General features: G+C 35.2%; 1 protein-coding gene across 1 annotated transcript in view; it reads right to left on the bottom strand.

The window, feature by feature from the left end:
• Positions 1–19,063, bottom strand: part of TMEFF2 (transmembrane protein with EGF like and two follistatin like domains 2) — a 255,358-nt gene that overhangs the window by 103,189 nt on the left and 133,106 nt on the right. Inside the window, exon 5 of the mRNA XM_082631231.1 lies at positions 14,727–14,823. Within this exon, the coding sequence (XP_082487357.1) occupies positions 14,727–14,823 (97 nt within the window). The remainder of the gene's footprint in view (positions 1–14,726; positions 14,824–19,063) is intronic.

Here is a 19,063-nt window from a genome sequence, read left to right as displayed (position 1 = left end):
ATACCCTGAGAAAACCATAATTCAAAAACAGTTTTGTACCACAATGTTCATTGCAGCTCTATTTACAATAGCCAGGACATGGATGCCACCTAAGTGTCCATCGACAGATGAATGGATAAAGAAGATGTGGCACATATGTACAATGGAATATTTCTCAGACATAAAAAGAAACTAAATTGAGTTATATGTAGTGAGGTGGATGGACCTAGAGTCTGTCATACAGAGTGAAGTAAGTCAGAAAGAGAAAAGGAAATACTGTATGCTAACACATAGATATGGAATCTAAAAAAAACCCAAAAAACAAAAAACATGGTCATGAAGAACCTAGGGGCAAGACGGGAATAAAGACACAGAGTGAAGTAAATCAGAAAGAGAGAGACAAATACCGTATGCTAACACATATATATGGAATTTTTAAAAAATGTCATGAAGAACCTAGGGGTAAAACGGGAATAAAGACACAGACCTACTTGAGAATGGACTTGAGGATATGGGGAGGGGGAAGGGTAAGCTGTGACAAAGCGAAAGAGAGGCATGGACATATATACACTACCAAACGTAAGGTAGATAGATAGTGGGAAGCAGCCGCAGAGCACAGGGAGATCAGCTCGGTGCTTTGTGACCGCCTGGAGGGGTGGGATGGGGAGGGTGGGAGGGAGGGAGATGCATGAGGGAAGGGATGTGGGAACAGATGTATATGTATGACTGATTCACTTTGTTATAAAGCAGAAACTAAAAAAAAAAAAAAAGACACAGACCTACTAGAGAATGGACTTGAGGATATGGGGAGGGGGAAGGGCAAGCTGGGACAAAGTGAGAGAGTGGTAGTGTATATATGGACATATGTACACTACCAAATGTAAAATAGATAGCTAGTGGGAAGCAGTCTCATAGCACAGGGAGATCAGCTCGATGCTTTGTGACTAGCTAGAAGGGTGGGATAGGGAGGGTGGGAGGGAGGGAGATGCAAGAGGGAAGAGATATGGGGATATATGTATATGTATAACTGATTCACCTTGTTATAAAGCAGAAACGAACACACCATTGTAAAGCAATTATACTCGAATAAAAACGTTAAAAAAAGAAAAAAGGAAAATGCAAGCCTACTGACCTCGTGCACTGTACTTTATTACCACGTGTTGTTTCATCCTTAGTGCAAAGATGTTTTTCTCTTTTAACACTGCAGTACAAGATATTAATTTGAAACTACACTTTGATTTGGGACAAACAAAATTTGGGGAAAAAAGGTGCAATCAATGAGTAAGTGGGTTAAAATTCCCAGAAGCTTGATTATACTAATAAAGGACTACAAATCCCATTATGAAGATTTAAAAAATATAGAGTCAAATATATCTAGCAAATCATTGGTTATATATTGATTATCTGAGGAAAAATAGAAAAAGCAGAATTGATAGTAGGAAGTTGTATAAGCAACTGTATCTCTTATGTCACATTTCATATTCTAAACCCATAATTATAATTGTTAGGCTCTATATTATGATATATTGCTATTGTTTTGCATATTTTTATCTTTACTTCTCATTTCTACTTATAAACTTTTAACTAAATATGATCAAAGCTAGGATATTTGTCTTAAAAATCTGATCAATGTTTTCCCACTTTGCATGAACTTGTGTAACAACCACATCTTTTATTCTTAATTAATAGTAAAATAAAGTATTTACAGAAAAAAATGATATAAGGAAATGACAGTTTATTGTCACAAACCGAGTCATCTGATTTCCAATTTGTTCATAAATGGCTTAGAGTAAATCAGAGAACAGTTCAAGAAACACTCTTCTAGGACCATCTGAAGACCTGGCACTCTTCCTTTCTCTGCTGCTTGAACAAATAATTTCTCTCTCAACAACTGCTTAGTTTTGTTGTCTGTACTTGGGAACTATAATCCTAGAAACTCATATGAAATATTTTAGCAGTTCTGCCTAATCTCTGCCTGAGATAACAATAATTAAGAGAAAAAGACTAACAGACACATTGGCCATCGATCTTGTTTTAACCCTGCACCGAATCAAATACCATAACAATAACATATCTGGATATGATTATTCAGGTCTTACGGAGAATCACCTCTACAGATATAATCTCACAACTTTAGAATTATATCATTAATACATTACATTAAGATCCAATATAAGTAATTTTGTATAATTTATAAGGGAGTTATCAAGGATGTTGTATTTTATTTTGTTCAAAATGTTATTAAAGTCATAGAGTATAAATCCTTGTGGAGTTCAGAACTTGTTAAAGTATCTTTTGACGAACTAGTAGTGTCTTTTCTAATTACATCATGAGAATTATTCTTTTTCTTCCTTACCTTGAATCAGGGATACTCAGAAATATGGTTTTAGCATATTCTCTTAGTTTGATTTTTCTTTAAAATTACTTTTTCTATCCTACTTTTCTCCTTTTTTCTTCTCCTCAACATTGTTTTATTATTAAATTCTTGAATTTTTTCTCTTATTTAAATAACTTCATTGTATTTCTACCTTTTGCCACCACTGATTCATATACTTTGAAGAGCCTCCTGTTTTCTGTGCTTTCTAAAGAGATGATTAGCCAGTGTGAAAATCTTATTTCTGCATGAGGGTTAAAATACAGAGTTGTAAATGCTACCTTCTGGACACAATAGACCATCTTTTCTAATTTAAAACTGATAGTAAAAATTTTAGGTTGAAAAGGAAAGAGGAACAATGCCACTGGGGCCACTGGGGATGCTTGTGAAGTAGGTCTATGTAGCTCACAGTAATTCTGTTCCTATCTTAGGTGATGTTTGAATTCAAAAGAAACATGGACATTATCTAGACCAACACCCTTATTTCCTATATTTTACCTATGAGAAAATGGAGTTTATTCTGGCATAAGGATAGACATATACATCAATGGAATAAGATGAGAGCTCAAAAATAAACCCTCACATACAGGGTCAATTGATTTTCTACAAGGGTGCCAAGAATATTCAATGGAGAAAGAATAGTTTTTTCAATAAATGGTGTTGAAACAACTGATTATCTACAAGTTAAAAAATGATTCTTGACCCTTTCCTCCCTCCATATAAAAAATTAACTCAAAATGAATCAGAGACCTAAATATAAGAGCCAAAGCTATAAATCCCTTAGGAGAAAATATAGGAGTAATTCTTTGTGACCTTGGGCTAAGCAAAACCTTCCCAGTTGTAACACCAAAAACAAGTGACGAAAGACAGACAAATTGAAATTCATCAAAATTAAAAACTTTTGTGTTTTGAAAGGTATTGCCACAAAAGTGAAAAGACAACTCCACAGAAAGGAGAAACTATTTGCATATCATATATATTTGGTAAGAGGCTTATACCTACAATTAAAAAAAAAAACCTCCTACAACTCAGTGATAAATAAATACCTCAATTAAAAAATGGGTAAAAATCTGAAGAGATGTTTAACCAAAGAAGACATACAAATGATCAGTAAGCACACTGAAAAGAGATTCAACACAATTAGCCATCTGGAAAATGTTAATCAAAACCACTGTCAGATACCACTTTATACCCACTTGGATTGTATTATTAAAAAAGATGGTAATAATAAGTGTTGGCAAGGATGCGGAGAAATTTGGATCCTCATACATTGCTGCTAGAAATATAAATGGTGCAGCCACTTTGGAAAACTGTCTGGCAGTGTCTCAAAAAGTTAATCATGAGGTTACCATTTAATCTAACAATTCTACTCGTAGGTATATACCAAGAGAAATAAAAACACATGTCCAAACTAAAACTTGTACCTTACACACATATACAAACACACAAATTTGTATACAAATGTTCATAACAGCATTATTCATCAGAACCCAAAATTGGAAACAACCCAAATGTTCATCAACTAACTGATAAATGCATAAACAAAATGTGGTATAGCCACACAATTAAATACTTTTCATCAGTCAAAAAATGAAATACTGATACATGATACAATGAACCTTGAAAACATTCTAAGTGAAAGAAGCCCAGTCACAAAGGACCACCTGTTGAATGACTCCATTTATATGAAATGTTGGAATAAGGAAATCTATAGAGACATAAAGTAGATTAGTTGTTGCCTAAGGATGGAGGAGGGAAACTTGGGGAGGAAATGGGGAGGGGCTGCTAAAGTGTACAAGTTTCTTTTTGAAGTGATAAAAGTATTATGAAATTGTGCTGATGGGTGCACAACTTGGTGAATATACTAAAAACAATTGAATTGTATACTTTAAATGAATGAGCTTTATGTGAATTGTATTACAAAATGACTGTAAATCTATCTATCTATCTAATTATCTATGTAATCTAATTCATTTATAGGAAAAAAAAAAAACAGAGACCAAGGGAAATGATGTGATTTTATCCAAGATGAAACCTCACTTCTCTGAACCCAGTGGTCTTTCCACTATGTCATACCAACTCTTCTCTCTCTCTTTTTAAAATCTCTCTTGGGTAGCTTTGATGTGAGAGTAGCATAAATCACTTGAGCCCTTCCCTTTACTACATGTTGATTACCCTTAACCTTTCAGGGGTTTCATGTATTTTTTTTTTTTTTTTTTTTTTTGCCACACTGTGCAGCTTGTGGAATCTTAGTTCCCCAGCCAGGGATCAAACCCATGCCCCATGCAGTGGAAGCATGGAGTCCTAACCACTGGACCGTCGGAGAATTCCCAGGGGCTTCGTGTATTTATCTGTCAAATGAAGACATTACCTGCCCTAACTACATCCTAGAGATACCAGAGGATCAAAGGAGAGGAGAAAGTAGTCTGAAAAGAATTAGGTTTTAATATGTTAGAAGGTTTCCCTTTTCATCTGGCTGTCCCTTAATGCCATGTGCATCTCAAAAGGGAAATACTTTCTCCAACAAAAGACAATTGTTAAAAGACTTATGAATTCAGTGTAAAACATACCATAACATATCTCCTAAGCATGTAATAATACACAAAAATGTCAGGTACAGATATATTGATCAATACAGGGCTTCTTTTTATTTATTTCCCCTCCCAAGTCTGACCATCCAGTGTCACTGTAATGCAAGCGTATCTGTTGTATTTTCTTTTTCCCAAATCAACAAACCTTTTAGAGAAGGAAAAACATATTCAATTAAAATTAAACTGCATACTTCATTCAAATATAATATTTTAATTTCTTTGTCATAATTGATAATTTGATGTTATATTTGAATGTCTTAAAGTATCACATTTATGTACATATCAATGTTTAAACAGAAATACATCACTAATTTCTGCTAAAGTGAAGATAATATTTTACTTCATTTCTTGCTTTTTCCCCAATTGTTGCACACTTCTCCCTGATGTACATCTTTTAATATCTGCTGATTATAGGCACTTATGATTAGTTGGAACCTAGCATTACTTTTATTACCCTGAATAATACAATTTTGATTATAGAAAGCTCATTTTAGCATGAGTTCAGAGAACAGAGTAAACTATTATGTAAAGACTTTGAAAAGACTGCAATGAATAAAAAAGAGCTGTGGTAAACAAACTTCAGAAGATCACTTGTCCCAAGTGCATAGTCCTGAGTTCTTATGTTTCATTCATAGCTTAGTAGTGAAGGGATGAATGGACCCACTCCTGATTAATTTTACTTTGCATTGGGGGGAAGCTAGAAAAAACATATTTGTTTCCTTTATTTATTTTCTTCTTTATACTATAATAAGCATTTAGTTCTTCAGCAGTATTGATTTGCATATAATTGTTGCATATAATTTTATAATTTGTTCAATCACTTATTAGATATTACACATACTGCTTATAGGGGCATATTTCTGGAACAGACTGATGTGGGCTACCGAGGACTGCTTGCTGATTTGTTGTTTAGATGAACCAACATATACAGTATATTACTATTTGGGAGTAAACCACTGAAGGCCAGGAGCAGTTTCTACCCAATTTAAAACACCTGTGGGAGGACACTTTCTCAGTAAATAATACTTATACCTCAGAAAGCTATTTATTATGAATGCTCTGGATACAGACAAAGGAAGTGTTTTCAGTACACATACAGTCTAACCTCTTGGAGTTAACCAAGAAAAATGTCTAAGGTAGACTTAGAGGGGATTTAGGTTTTGGTAAATTCTTTAGATTGCAAATGTTAGGACCCTGCCCTCAACTCCATGTGTCTTGAGAAAGGCAAAAATTTTGAAAGAATAATTAGAATTTGGGCCCACAGAAATTATGTTCAAATCTAAATATATTACTCATAAATTTGTTTAGCATTTGTAACAATCTCCAAGCACAACCTCAATGTTAAGTAAAATTTTCAAGAGAGAGGCTTTGTTGATATATAAAATATGATTCGACTCATCAAAAATACATACACACACATGTGCATGTACACACACAGACACACCTCCAAATTTTATGGTAATTATCTTGGAATGGTGGAATGACATTGTAATATTTCTAGGCTTTTGAAATTTCTATGATAAACATGTGCAACTTTTATAATCAGAAAAAGCCACAGCAAATTCCATTTTAATGTAACCATTAAAACATATATTAGATTGGGAAATAAGAGGCTTGGCATTATATTTTTAAGTGTTAAATAAAAAGATGTAGCAGAGCATTGTACTAAGATAGGGATTAAAATCCACTGGCATATGGGCCATATTTATTTGCCATTTAATTTGGTGATTCTTCCCTCTTTCTTTTTCTCTTTCTTCCCTCATAATTTCTATTCTTGTAGCAAGAATATGCATTTGTAATAAGCCTTCCTTTACCACTTGGAAAGGAGCATGTAGTCCATCAGCTATTCCCAAAGATACTGAGGAATGAAGTCCCACCTTTCTTAACACATGGCTTACTGAGCAGTGCCCGTGCTCTTTTGGGTTCCCCAATGCTCCTCTGCCTTTTGCGTAGCCCTTTGAAATATTGCTAGTGGTGGCACCAGCATTAAAGGAAGGGGGAGTATTATAATGGCGACTCTCCATGTTATATGCCTCTTTTCTGGATAAAAATCTAAAGCCTGTCACTAGTTATAAATATAAATAACGTTCATCCTGTTTCATAATCAGAGTTGCTATTGCCTTACTCAAAACAAGCAAATTGAAACAGCTCAAAGAACCAGGTTTTGGTGAAGATATGTCTCTTCTCTGCAACCTCATGGTTAATAACCTTCTCAACCTAATTGGGCACACATATAGTCATAAGGATATTCTCCATAGATAATAATTCGATACCTCTACAAAAATCACATAAAACCCACACAGTCTGCAAAAAATAAGGTGTATATATCTAATGGGAAAAAAATATTTCAAAGGACATCATAGGTGATGTGAACCTGTTAGTGGAAGACTTTATCACAAAGTGGTTGTATTTTCTATCTCAACAACAAAAAAGTGTTAAAGTCTGTGCTGAATATATCCAACATGTTATACGTGTATGGTATACACCTAATGCATGCTACACACACACACACACACACATGCAGACACATAATTTATGTTATTAAACATATGAGAAGACAATGAGTGGTGGTTAAGAGCATGGTGTCTGCAGTCAGCCTGGAAGGGTTCAAATCCTAGCTCTTCCACTTACTCTTTGGCTTTGGGTGGTTTGCTTAACCTCTCTGTGTCTCCTTCCATGTAAAATGGGAGTTATTAGTGTATCTAACTTCATAAGATTAGCAGGAGGATTAAATGGCTCCATGAATGTAAACATTACCATGGTACCTGCCGCATAGGAAACACATGCTTGTGAAAAGTCTGTCATCTTTTGATGATCACAATGAGATTCATGTTTTTATCTCTGAGACTGGGATGTTATGTTGTAATGTTGGAACATGGAGCGTGTATTTCCTGATTTTAAGGCACAGGAGTCTCTGACTCGGAATATACTAGAAACTGAGACTTAGAAAACTCAACACAAAATTGTGGGTGAGAGTTTGGTGAGTGAGCACCAGAAGTAAGGCAGGAGTAGCAGGGTATAGTCTACACAAGCAGGTAAAAGAGAAACAAGTAATGAAAACAGTTAAGTTAGTGGGAGAAATACAATCTATGCTTTGGAGTTTTGTTTCCTTTGTTCTGCCTTCATGTAATATTTCATTATTTTTATATAAAATCGAAGTTACCTGATTTCTACTGTCTGAGCTAAATAAAAATTGCAAAAACATATAAAACGTATTAAAGTTTTCAATATTTTATTCCTGTATTTTTCGATACTCTACACCAGATCCACATTTGCACCCATCACATCCTAACTAAGTTTCCTTAATCATTGTGTGATAACTAGCACAGTTGAGGCATACATAATTACTGAGAAAAATTCAAAAGACTCTTCAGAACTTATGTGAAAATCCAATTCCTTTCTAAGTAAAGTAGCCCAGTACATAGAAGACCTGAGGTATGTCTTTGTTTGAAAGACCATGATTTATTTTCAAATTTCAGTTTTATTTAAAAAATCTTACTTTTCACAAAGCTCAACCCAAATTTGGAGGGTGGGTTCGTTGTATATTTTATTGTTTGTCTTTTTTTGGAATGGCCTGCTGTGCATTTGAAGTGGCATCGTTATTTATTCATCTTTCTAAGTAACACTTAAAGTGTTTAGATTCAGTTTGTAGACTTGGCAATTTATTGGCAGCTATTGGCATAGGGAAGTCTGAGTCACAGACATGGCATTTGTAGGCACAGACCATTGTACAGACCATGTTACAAATACTAGTCTTATTTATAATTGCACTTCTAAATTGTGTGAAATTTTTTAAAAGTACAAATTATTTTTTCTTGTTTAAGATAGGTGGATAAATACATAAAAGAAGGAAATAAAATCAAACTCAAGTTTTTACATTAAGCCATAGATTTGCTAAAAATGTCAGCATTTTTCTCTTGAAATTATGGGAGTGGAAAGAGGTGTGTTTCCCCAAATATACAGCAGAAGCTGTATATTGCCCTCTTCTCTGGAAAAAGTTTCTGGGCAAATGGAAGTATTAAAGGAAAGAGAGACGTTTTTACTCTTCAGACTCCATCTATACAAACAGACAACACTATGGCAGTTTTCAGAGGCAAAAACACTGTCTTCATGGTGAAGGAAAGGCAATTTGAGGGAGGCAGCATCTTAACGACAGGAGTCTTAGAACTAAGAAGGTTTTATCATAAAACCTACAACCCACCAAAACCTTAGATTTTCTGGACTAGACAGACCTATTTTCTGTTTGTGTGTGTGTGTGTTTTATTCTCTCCATGAGTAAACTCACATTAGAAGCCAGTCCTAATTATGGTAACTGCTTTTACAGTTCTAAGGCAAGAGAGTAAAGGAAATCAATATAAAGAAAACACCCTAGGGGAAGACAGAATGAACTCGTAGTTCAGTAAAATTCTGTGACTAATCAGCATCTTCTTCTTTAGATCCCACATACAACCCCAAATTATATTATTTTTACTTAGTAGAAAACAGTTGGAAACTTTCCAACTGCAACACAATCTTTTTTGTTCAATTGTCGACCAGTAGTAGTTTTTAAAAAATCATTTCTAAATCTTAAGACTCAGAGGTGTCTTATTTTTCCCTATCAAACTCATAACCCAATACTGATGCCTAATTTGCTTATATGTATGGTGAAATCTAGTGCCAAGGATCATCCTTGACCATAGCCCCACTTCAAATATTCATGACTCTCTACAGTCCAAAAAGCATTAAAGGTGGGAATGATGCCAGCAACACACAGTCTTCCTAGTGAAAAGGAGACTTCTTAGATCAAAGGAGCAAGATGTTAAAGACTTCACACTAAACTGTCTTTGTAAGAGAGGCTCACAAAAGTAATACCAAATCTCACACCCTGTTTCAGTTATGGAACATCAATGAAATCAAGGAAAAAGTAGATGCCCATTCATTTTCTCTTCTGAACTCTTTTTACTGAACTACTTTGCTTTTCTCCTCTCTTACCATTGCAGTCAAACACAGGGATGTGATGCACTAAAACTGGAAAACATTATTAATGCTTTCAAAGACAAAATGAATGACTACTGAGGAATTAATAGCACTTAAGCCAATATGATTTCGTTAATGGTGCCTAAGTGGCATGTTGAGAATAATACAAGAGCAAAGTTAAAATGGGCACAGGAGCTATAAAGCATACATATGAAGCAAATACACATAATGATTTAAGTCGTCCCCTTATGTCATTTGTCACCCAGCTGTATCTGCTCTTACACCTGTGCTCCCTTCCTTGATCTATCTTGATACCCTGGAAATGTTAGGCCTGCAGCCAATTTCATACCCAGTCATTTCTATGATCAGACCCAGCTATCAACTTGCTCTTTTCTTATATTAAATCAAGTATCAACCCCAGGGCTCTGAACTACTTCTGACTGACAGGACCAACAGAAAGTTCTAGGATAATTACTTCTTAGGACTAGTTCCCAGTGCAAAGAGTTACTACTGACCTACTTTGGACTTACTGAAATAATTTACCAGGTAAGATAATTAAGGGAATATAAAGCTGTTTCTAAAACCAAGCAAGTATCAGAAATATTTGTTGAAATCATAAGTTAGTATTCCCAGTACTGTCAGATGGGGCTTTATTACTTTGCTATGAGTCAAATTTATTACGTTTGACTTAGAAGCCTTTCTTTTTCTTTATAAATTATACTTGGCAGGAGGTATCTGAGAGTCTCTTTGATGTATAAATATATTAGTTTTGACCTTTTTTCAGTCTAGATATAAAGAGAAACTATCTTTTAAGCCTTTCTTTTCTTTGCCTTTTAACCCTTTCCCCATAAATAGGCATGCATATCCCTTTGCACTGGTGTTCCAATTATTTTGAGGTCCATCCTAAATAAAGAGATGCCTTGATATGAGAGTTGATATATCTGTGGTGTGGACCACTTACCATGTGGACTTTTAACCTCTTTTGAAAGCATGATCCTTTCCTACACATAGGTAAATATCTATAACTGAAGAATCTTTTGTAGCAATGGTCTTTCTTTCCTATTGAGAAAATCTGACCATTTTCTTATTTCTAGAGCCTTGATGTTCTCCATAAGAAGAAGAAAAAGGCAAGAGAAAAACCTTGAAAGGAAATCATAGAACATAAGGGAGGAGCTTGTATAAGCTTATAAACCATCTGTTTTTCTCAAAATAAAGGCATTAATTTTACATTATTAGTATCATGGTTTATCAATGTCATCCTCTATTATTTTTTCTCCTTTTCCTCTACTCTCCTTACCCTTCCCCCATTTATTATTTCTTTTCTTTCCCGTGTCCAATGTACCTTGCTTCTTGACTCAAAAACTCATCTAACTATGAAAACAAGATAAGCTGATTGTGTGCTGGCTTTTTAATTCTAACAAAGGTTTACCTTCATCTAGAAAATACCTGAACATCTTTGAATAGCTAGATTTACCCCTTGTGGTAAAATGTAAAATATTAATTTCTTAGGCTAGGGTTAAAGAAAAATCAGGAATTAATCTTTTACATTTGTTTCAATATTAACATTATTTCTCAGTACTACTTATCCACATCTTGTTATTATTTCATAATGTATGGTTGAGGAATTTGTATGCATAAAATTGTAGTTTAGTTAATGTCAAGGGAAAAAATAAAACTAAACACTGACTTATACTCTTTGTTCCCACATAGCATATGCAGTATTTTATGTTTGTGAGAGGACCTGGCCATGGTTTCATCCAGAATCAATAGCACATCAAGCTCCGCTGATTCAGTTGACTAGTACTAGAGTCAGATCCCTCCCCTATTGCTTCTTACTTTATAGCCTCTTTCATTCCATGACTATTTAATTTCATTTATTGCTTTATTCTTGTGTCCTTCAGCTGTTTCCAGTCTGCCCTTCATGGCCATAACTAAATACAGTATGTTAACGTGCAAAGGTATTTATGTAAATGAAAATCAATATGCTTATCATTTCAGCACCATTCCTTTTTGCTTACATTGGACATTTTAAGTACATTTTATTTGAACGCTAACAACTTTTCATTCTTGCCTGGGAGGTATAATGATCTTCTTGGCTCCCTGCCCCCTGCATCCCTCTAATCTTCACAGCTATGGCCACTTAGCCCCATCTGGAGGTTCAGCCTTATTCTGCATTTTGGAACTAATCTCATCTCTAGGCTGGGGGCATACAAGATGTCCTAGCCAAAAGCTAACTGATTCAGCAACCAGTCATCCTTGCTGCTGGCTTCATTCTGACCTTGTAATTTATTTCTGAGATCTAGGGGCTTGTCCCAGCCTTTTGTAGCCAAGGCTTGGCTTTGTACACCAGTTCTGGTAGGTGGGTATCTATCCAGTATCTGCCCCTGATTAGCTTTCCAATTCCTTGATGACTGAGGTTCTGCCTTATCCTTCTCCTTGCTCCCTTTGTATCCGAATTTCTTTTCCTAACTCCAGTACCCATGGCTGTTGAATCTTTCTGATGCCACTCACCTTGCCCAAATCTCCTTGTCCTGTATACCAGAGATCTGAACTTTTGCTAGAATACCAGGAGTGACACTGCTTGCCTGAACATTTTACCATTGCCTGCTGCAAGCTTCTCTCTTGTCACCAGCTCTAACCCTGCAGGTCTTCAGTCACTGGATCTAAGCTGCCTGCAATCTGGCCATCTCATTATTCCAGACATGACAGGAAAGAAATACTTTAATTGCATCTTTGGTTGAATTGTTATGCTAACATCCTCTAGTTACTTTCACCTTTTACTTTTACTATCTTCATCTTGGCTCTGCCACTTAAACATTTTAAAACTCAGTTTCCTCTTTGTAAAGTGATCATAATAGGATCTACTCTAGGGTATTTTGAAGATAACTGAGGAAAAAAAAAGAATGCATACAAATAGACTAAGCTCATAGTAAGAAATCAGTAATTTTTATCTGCTATTATTGTCTCAGTTCTTAAATCTTTGCAGTTGTAAACTGAAACCGTGTCACTTAAAGGTGATCATTAAAGAGTGGGGAATGGAAAATTCTTAAGAAAAAATTAAGGACCCATGTGAATTTTTAAAAAGTAAAATAGCTGACAGCAAGATAATTTACAGCATTAAAAATAAAGTTGAGCTACAGATGTAGTCATCAGCAAACATTAAAACAAGATATTTTAAGGATACATTTCTTATCAATGTGTCTTAATATATAATGACTAGGACTCTACAGAGCCTTAAAGCATTTAGGGAGGAGAAAGATCCTCTGAGTCAGTCATTTATCTTAGAGCAGTATTTATACAACCATCTGGGGGAGTTTTAGACAAGTAAAGTTTTAAGCCTCACTTCTCTGAAATTCTGATTCGTTAATTTTGACATGGAACTAAAGAATCGATGTGTTTTAAAAATTCCCAGCCAGGTTTGGGAACCATAAAGTTCATCAGCCATTAAGATGTCCAGGAGGTTCTTAAGAAAACATATGTCTGTTTACCTCAAGATGGTCAAACCAGTGCATACACTCCCTGACTTGACTCCTAGCTGACCATTGGCTAGAAATGTTTAACAGGTATGGAAATCCTACTGATATCTGCTTTTATTAATGGGTGGCTATTTCACGTGGCTAGTCAATAGCAGTGTTTATTGTAAGTACCTAGTCAATTTACCCTGAGAATCTCAGTTTGCTCAGTTGGAATCCTCAATTTAATCTACATTCAAAAATATTCTAAAATGTTTCAAGTGCAGCTTGTTTCATTCTTGCCAAAATTATCCTGCCTTAATTTTTTCTTTCTGTTTCTTAGATGAATTGCCCCCTCCACCCACAAAAGTCTGATGAAAATGATTGTGTTTTCCCCTCAACTTACTGAGATATAATTGGCATATAAAATTGCATAAGTTTAAGGTATACAACGTGTTTGATACACTTATACATTGCAATGTGATCACCACCATAGTGTTAGCTAACACCTCCATCACCTCACATAATTACCAATACTTTGTGTGTGTGGTGAGAACATTTAAGATTTACTCCCTTACCTACTTTGATCAAAATGATTGTTAACTGCTCTAGGCAAACACAGTCTGCATATTGAAAAAAAAATGAAAGGACACCTGGTTGTTTTTCTGAAAGGTATGTGTGTAAAAGAGAGATAGAAAGAAAGAGAGTCTGCCTCTTTCCACTGTCATGCCATACAGAGACCTTTGGGTTGCTCACTTTAGGTATGAGATCAGGGTAGGACCAATACACATGGCTGCCCTAGAAGGCTAACATTTTGGGACCCATTCAAATAATGAATATTATTCATAATCTGTTCAGCATATCTTTACAGGAGAAGCTGAATATTGCTTGGGTGAAGGGAGAAGTTGATTCTACGGGGTGGCTCAAAGATTATTCCTTGCCCTACCATCTCCCTAATTCAGCTATGGAAGTGCATATGTATACCCTTTAAGTAAAATCTGTGCAGTTGCCCAGATCCACCATTTTAGGAGCAGATTAGCAACTATCCATTGTTTCTTGACCATGCTTTTTGAGAGATGTTCTGATAAGTATGATTTTTCTCTCCATCTCTTAATATTGACAATATTTGGGGGTATCGGTGATATCTTATTGTACCTTATCAAGTAATGCCCTGGGCAGCTGCTTGGCTGACCCAACTTTTAGTTCAGCTTCAGAAAGTCCTTGCTGTTATTGTAGCCCTCATTTTTTACCTCCATGAGAACTGGATAAAAAAAAAAACTGCTGAAAATGTCTTCTTTTAGCAAATAATTGATAAAGTAAAAATAAATTAATTATTGTCATTATTTTCTTTAAAAGAATAAAATAGCACATTACCAGACATCCTCAGCGTCTTCATCACATTCTGCACCAAACTGGCAAATATCACAGGTGGATGTCTCCTTTTGGCTGGTTTCTCCTGAGCCTTCATGGACTATAGGACAGAAGAAAGGGAACAAAAAGAATTCAGATAAGTGTGCACAATACCAACAACTTCAAGACTATTCTATATGAAACCTGCTACTTTTCCAATGGAATTCTTTGCTATTGGAGCTCCATTAAGATCATCATATTCGGCTCCCTTCTTCCCTAAATTTGAAGAATATTAACAATAATATGCTAGCCATTGGTATGTGGTGAATAATTCTTTTTACAAGAAAAATAAAACAAACGAGAGTGTACTGGATTTATCAAAATTGTTTGGCTAATAGACCATATGAAAGTTACTTAATTAAAAGGGATTTAGATTGTTACTTGCCTAGAGAAAAAACCTAGTGTCTATAAAAAAAAAATACTTGACATTTTCTCATTCTTAAATTATAAATTTTTTTCATTAAAAGGCTTTAATACATAATTAAAAAAATTTAGATGGGCAGCCTTGACTTTTTAGATATGTCTTTCCCCCCCCCAAGATGCTAAGTACTTATAAGGAAAAATATATTAATTGTGTTTTTAGAAAACATCTTTTAATTGGTTTTTACAGTAATTTCTTTAATCTTACATAAATGTTGCACAGAGCTCATCATAGTGATTTCTTCTATGAAGGCTATGAACATATATTTCATTTAAAAAATATATACTGTCACTGATGATGATTATTGATATTGGTCCTTTTTATACACATAAATTACAAGTGTAAAAATATACTATATACAGCCTAATTATAAAATTAAGCTTTCAAATCAGGAAAGAATAGTGTAAGTCGAGAAAAAAAATTTAGTATTTGAGTTCAAGAAATAAAAATCTGAGCAACACTTTTGAGATGATGGATTACTGTTTACCCAATTAAAAAAATATGTAGTTGGAAGCAAAAATAGTTTTGCTTATAGATGAAAAATTGCAACAACCTAAGTACTGCATAGATAACCTTATTCCATGGACATCTTATATACTAAAAACATGTGTTTAAATCAAGAGATCCTTAAAAAGTGCACTGCAAAAGGTTATGCATTTTCAGTAGAAAAAGAACAGAGGCAATTAAGTATGGCATTGGCTCCTAGCATTATGAAGTCTAATAAGATAACGTTTTTAACAAAACATCATTGATTAACATGCACCCTAAACCTAAGAAATTTAACCTTACTTATTTTATTTTAATATTATATTTTCATAATTTGTTCTTTGTCTATTAACATGAGAGTTATTAATATTTACAAAAGCAAAGGTCTTTATTCCTTGATTTTCCAATTTACTGCTGTGTAAATGAGTGATTTGATTTACCAGAGAAAAAAAAAAAGAACAAGACATCTCTAAGAGAGTTCCCTATTTTATAGTTTTTCCAGGAAAGACAGAGAGATTTATTTTTTCCAAAGCAAAATTTTTCCCCTGTACTTGATTTGCACTGCACTTTTAAAAAGTTATGAATTAAACAGATCAACTTCAATTGCAAAAGTATTGATGGTATAGTTTTAAAATTGGAAGTCTAAAAAAATGGTGTTCCTCCCCAGAAAGAAGAAGGAATTTTAGATTCTGCTAAAATAGACAGCACTTATTATCCACTCTATTATTTTAATACAGGCAAGACCATTAGAGTGGACTATGGGATAAGAAGGAAGCTGGGGACCTCACCTCAGCGGGTACTGAACAGCTGAGGTCCATCTCTTTATCACTTTCTTACTATTAATGCAACACAGAAGCTGTTAATGGGAGAGAGAGCCTTTTAGTGTTAGCAAGATTAGCAGCTTCTAGACTAAAACTTCCCATCACTCAGGAAACATTCTAACACAACGGGAAGGTCCTTAATGAACAGTTATAGCCATTTATGGGCAGCCCTATCTTCTTTCGCAGCAGGGATCCTTGGTTAGGGATCTACTGGAAGTAATCCAGGGGATGAATCGTGCTACCTCAGCAAAACTAACAATAATAATTCTACTGGAAGTCACATTACATTTCTATAAAAGGGCAGTTATTAGTAGACTCGAGATGTTTGGAAATTCTCCCACACGGAGAAGTAAACCCAGAAGTAGCAGTAGCAAAACCTCTATCAATAAACGTTCTGGGAATAAAATGTGAAGCAATCACAGTGAAAAATAAAGTAAAATCTTTCCATATTTCCTGAAGCACAGATTTGCACCTTTGTAAAAACAAACAAATCAGTACACTGCTTCATTTAACACTATAGACCAAGATTCTTAAGTAGGAGTGGGCTCAGAAGCTCTGGTAGATTTGGTTTGTTCATTTATGTATTGTTTTTTAGGTAAATGCCCTGAGATATCCTAGGAGGTACTGAATTTGTAGGCTCGAGGCTTGGATATGTATACTTTAAAAAACACATCCCTGGGCTTCCCTGGTGGCGCAGTGTTTGAGAGTCTGCCTGCCGATGCAGGGGACACAGGTTCGTGCCCTGGTCCGGGAAGATCCCACATGCCGCGGAGCGGCTGGGCCCGTGAGCCATGGCCACAGGGCCTGCGCGTCCGGAGCCTGTGCTCCGCAAAGGGAGAGGCCACAACAGTGAGAGGGCCGCGTACCGCAAAAAAAAAATAAAAATAAAAATAAAAAAATAAATAAAAAACACATCCCTAAGAATCTCTGCCCTAAACAATACTGAAAAGACTTCCTCTGGCCTAAACATCTTCCTCAGGCAGTGAATGTCTAGCACAGGACTTCTGTCACTTTAAAGTGCACAGGAAGCACCTGGAGGTTTTGTTAAAATGAAGATTCTGATTCAGTAAGTGTGAGGTGTAACTGATGCTGCTGGTCCACAGATCACATTCTGAGTAACAAGGTTAACACTACATTTTCCCCATCACAATTCACAATTTATTAGTGGGTAGTGCAATGGAGTCAGTGGGTCACTATCAGCATTTTTGTAAACATTTTTGTGTACGTGAAGCAGAATATACTGGAATAGAAAACACAGAGTGCATTTTATTTAGCAAGTATAGGTTTTATCTTATAACACTGTTTTAGTTATACATATGTACATCCATCCAGCACTGCAATGTAAATTTCATTTCTTACTAAAGGTCACAGTCACAAAAGCTTGAACACTATTGATTTAGCACACGCTAGATGCTCAGAAAGTATGTGTTGAACAGGAGTGTTCCTTTTTCCTGTTCTTTTTACAGTATCAGAAACAGGAAGGATCGGTGCTTAATTATTTGCATTCATCCGCTGATTATGCAGGAATGAAATTCATTTATGCTAAAGTATTATTTTAACCGTGCACTTGCATTTTAAGACTTTTATTTTGAGTTGTAAAGTAAAAATAGAATTATTTCCCTTTATTCTAAAACAACAGCGTGTGACTGAGGGAAATTTGAGGAGCAAGGGAGGCAGAGCTCCTGAAAGCATATTACACCTAATATGCTACCCTACGGTTAAAACTGATTTAATTAATCCCTTTAAGAAGATTCTGGATTGGAGCATTATAAGAGATGATCAAATTGCCTCTCTCTCGAACTCTCCCTGCCCTCTTGGTTTCATCCGGAAAATTGTTACCAAAATTCCCTTATCATGACCTTGTTCTGGCCCAAATCAGTGGGTGCGCCCTCCCACTGGGCCCAGTTCTCTTCCTAATTCACTATAATGCCTCCTGGGCCTCTTATAATATTCCTAACCTATGTTATACTATTTCTGAAAACATGATGAAATAATATAATGTTCAAACACACAGTTATTCAATGTCATTTATTTGGTTCAAAATTTCACTAAAATTTACATTCAGTGAAATGCTCATATCTTTCAGTCAATTTTGAGGAATGCATGCCAAGACAAAGAACAACTCCATCATTCCAGAAAGTTTGCTTCTGCCCTTCTCAGCCGTTTCCCTACCACTACTATGTCTCTACATATAGGCTGGTCAGTAATCCGATCTGTCACCACAGATGGACTATTTTAGAATATTACATCAATGGAATCATGCAATATGTAATTATTGTGTTCAACTTCTTCCACTTGGCATCATAGTTTTTAAGATGAATTCAGGTAGTTGCCTGTATCAGTAGTTTATTTCTTTTTATTGCTTGGTATCCAATTGAGTGAATATACCACAGCTTATTTTTCCATTTTCTTGTTGAAGTACATGTTGTTGTTTCCAGTTATTGTCTGGAAACAATAACTGAATATTTATGAATAAAGGTGTTGTAAATATTCTTGTAAAAGACTTTTTGTGCACACAAGTTATTTCTCTTCGACAAATACCTCACAGTGGGATTATGGTATTCAGAGAGCCA

Source organism: Mesoplodon mirus, assembly GCF_964341445.2.
Source record: "Mesoplodon mirus genome assembly, chromosome: 8".
Taxonomy (NCBI): domain Eukaryota; kingdom Metazoa; phylum Chordata; class Mammalia; order Artiodactyla; family Ziphiidae; genus Mesoplodon; species Mesoplodon mirus.
The sequence above is the reverse complement of the archived record's forward strand: the minus strand, read 5'-3'. Positions and strand labels throughout refer to the sequence as shown.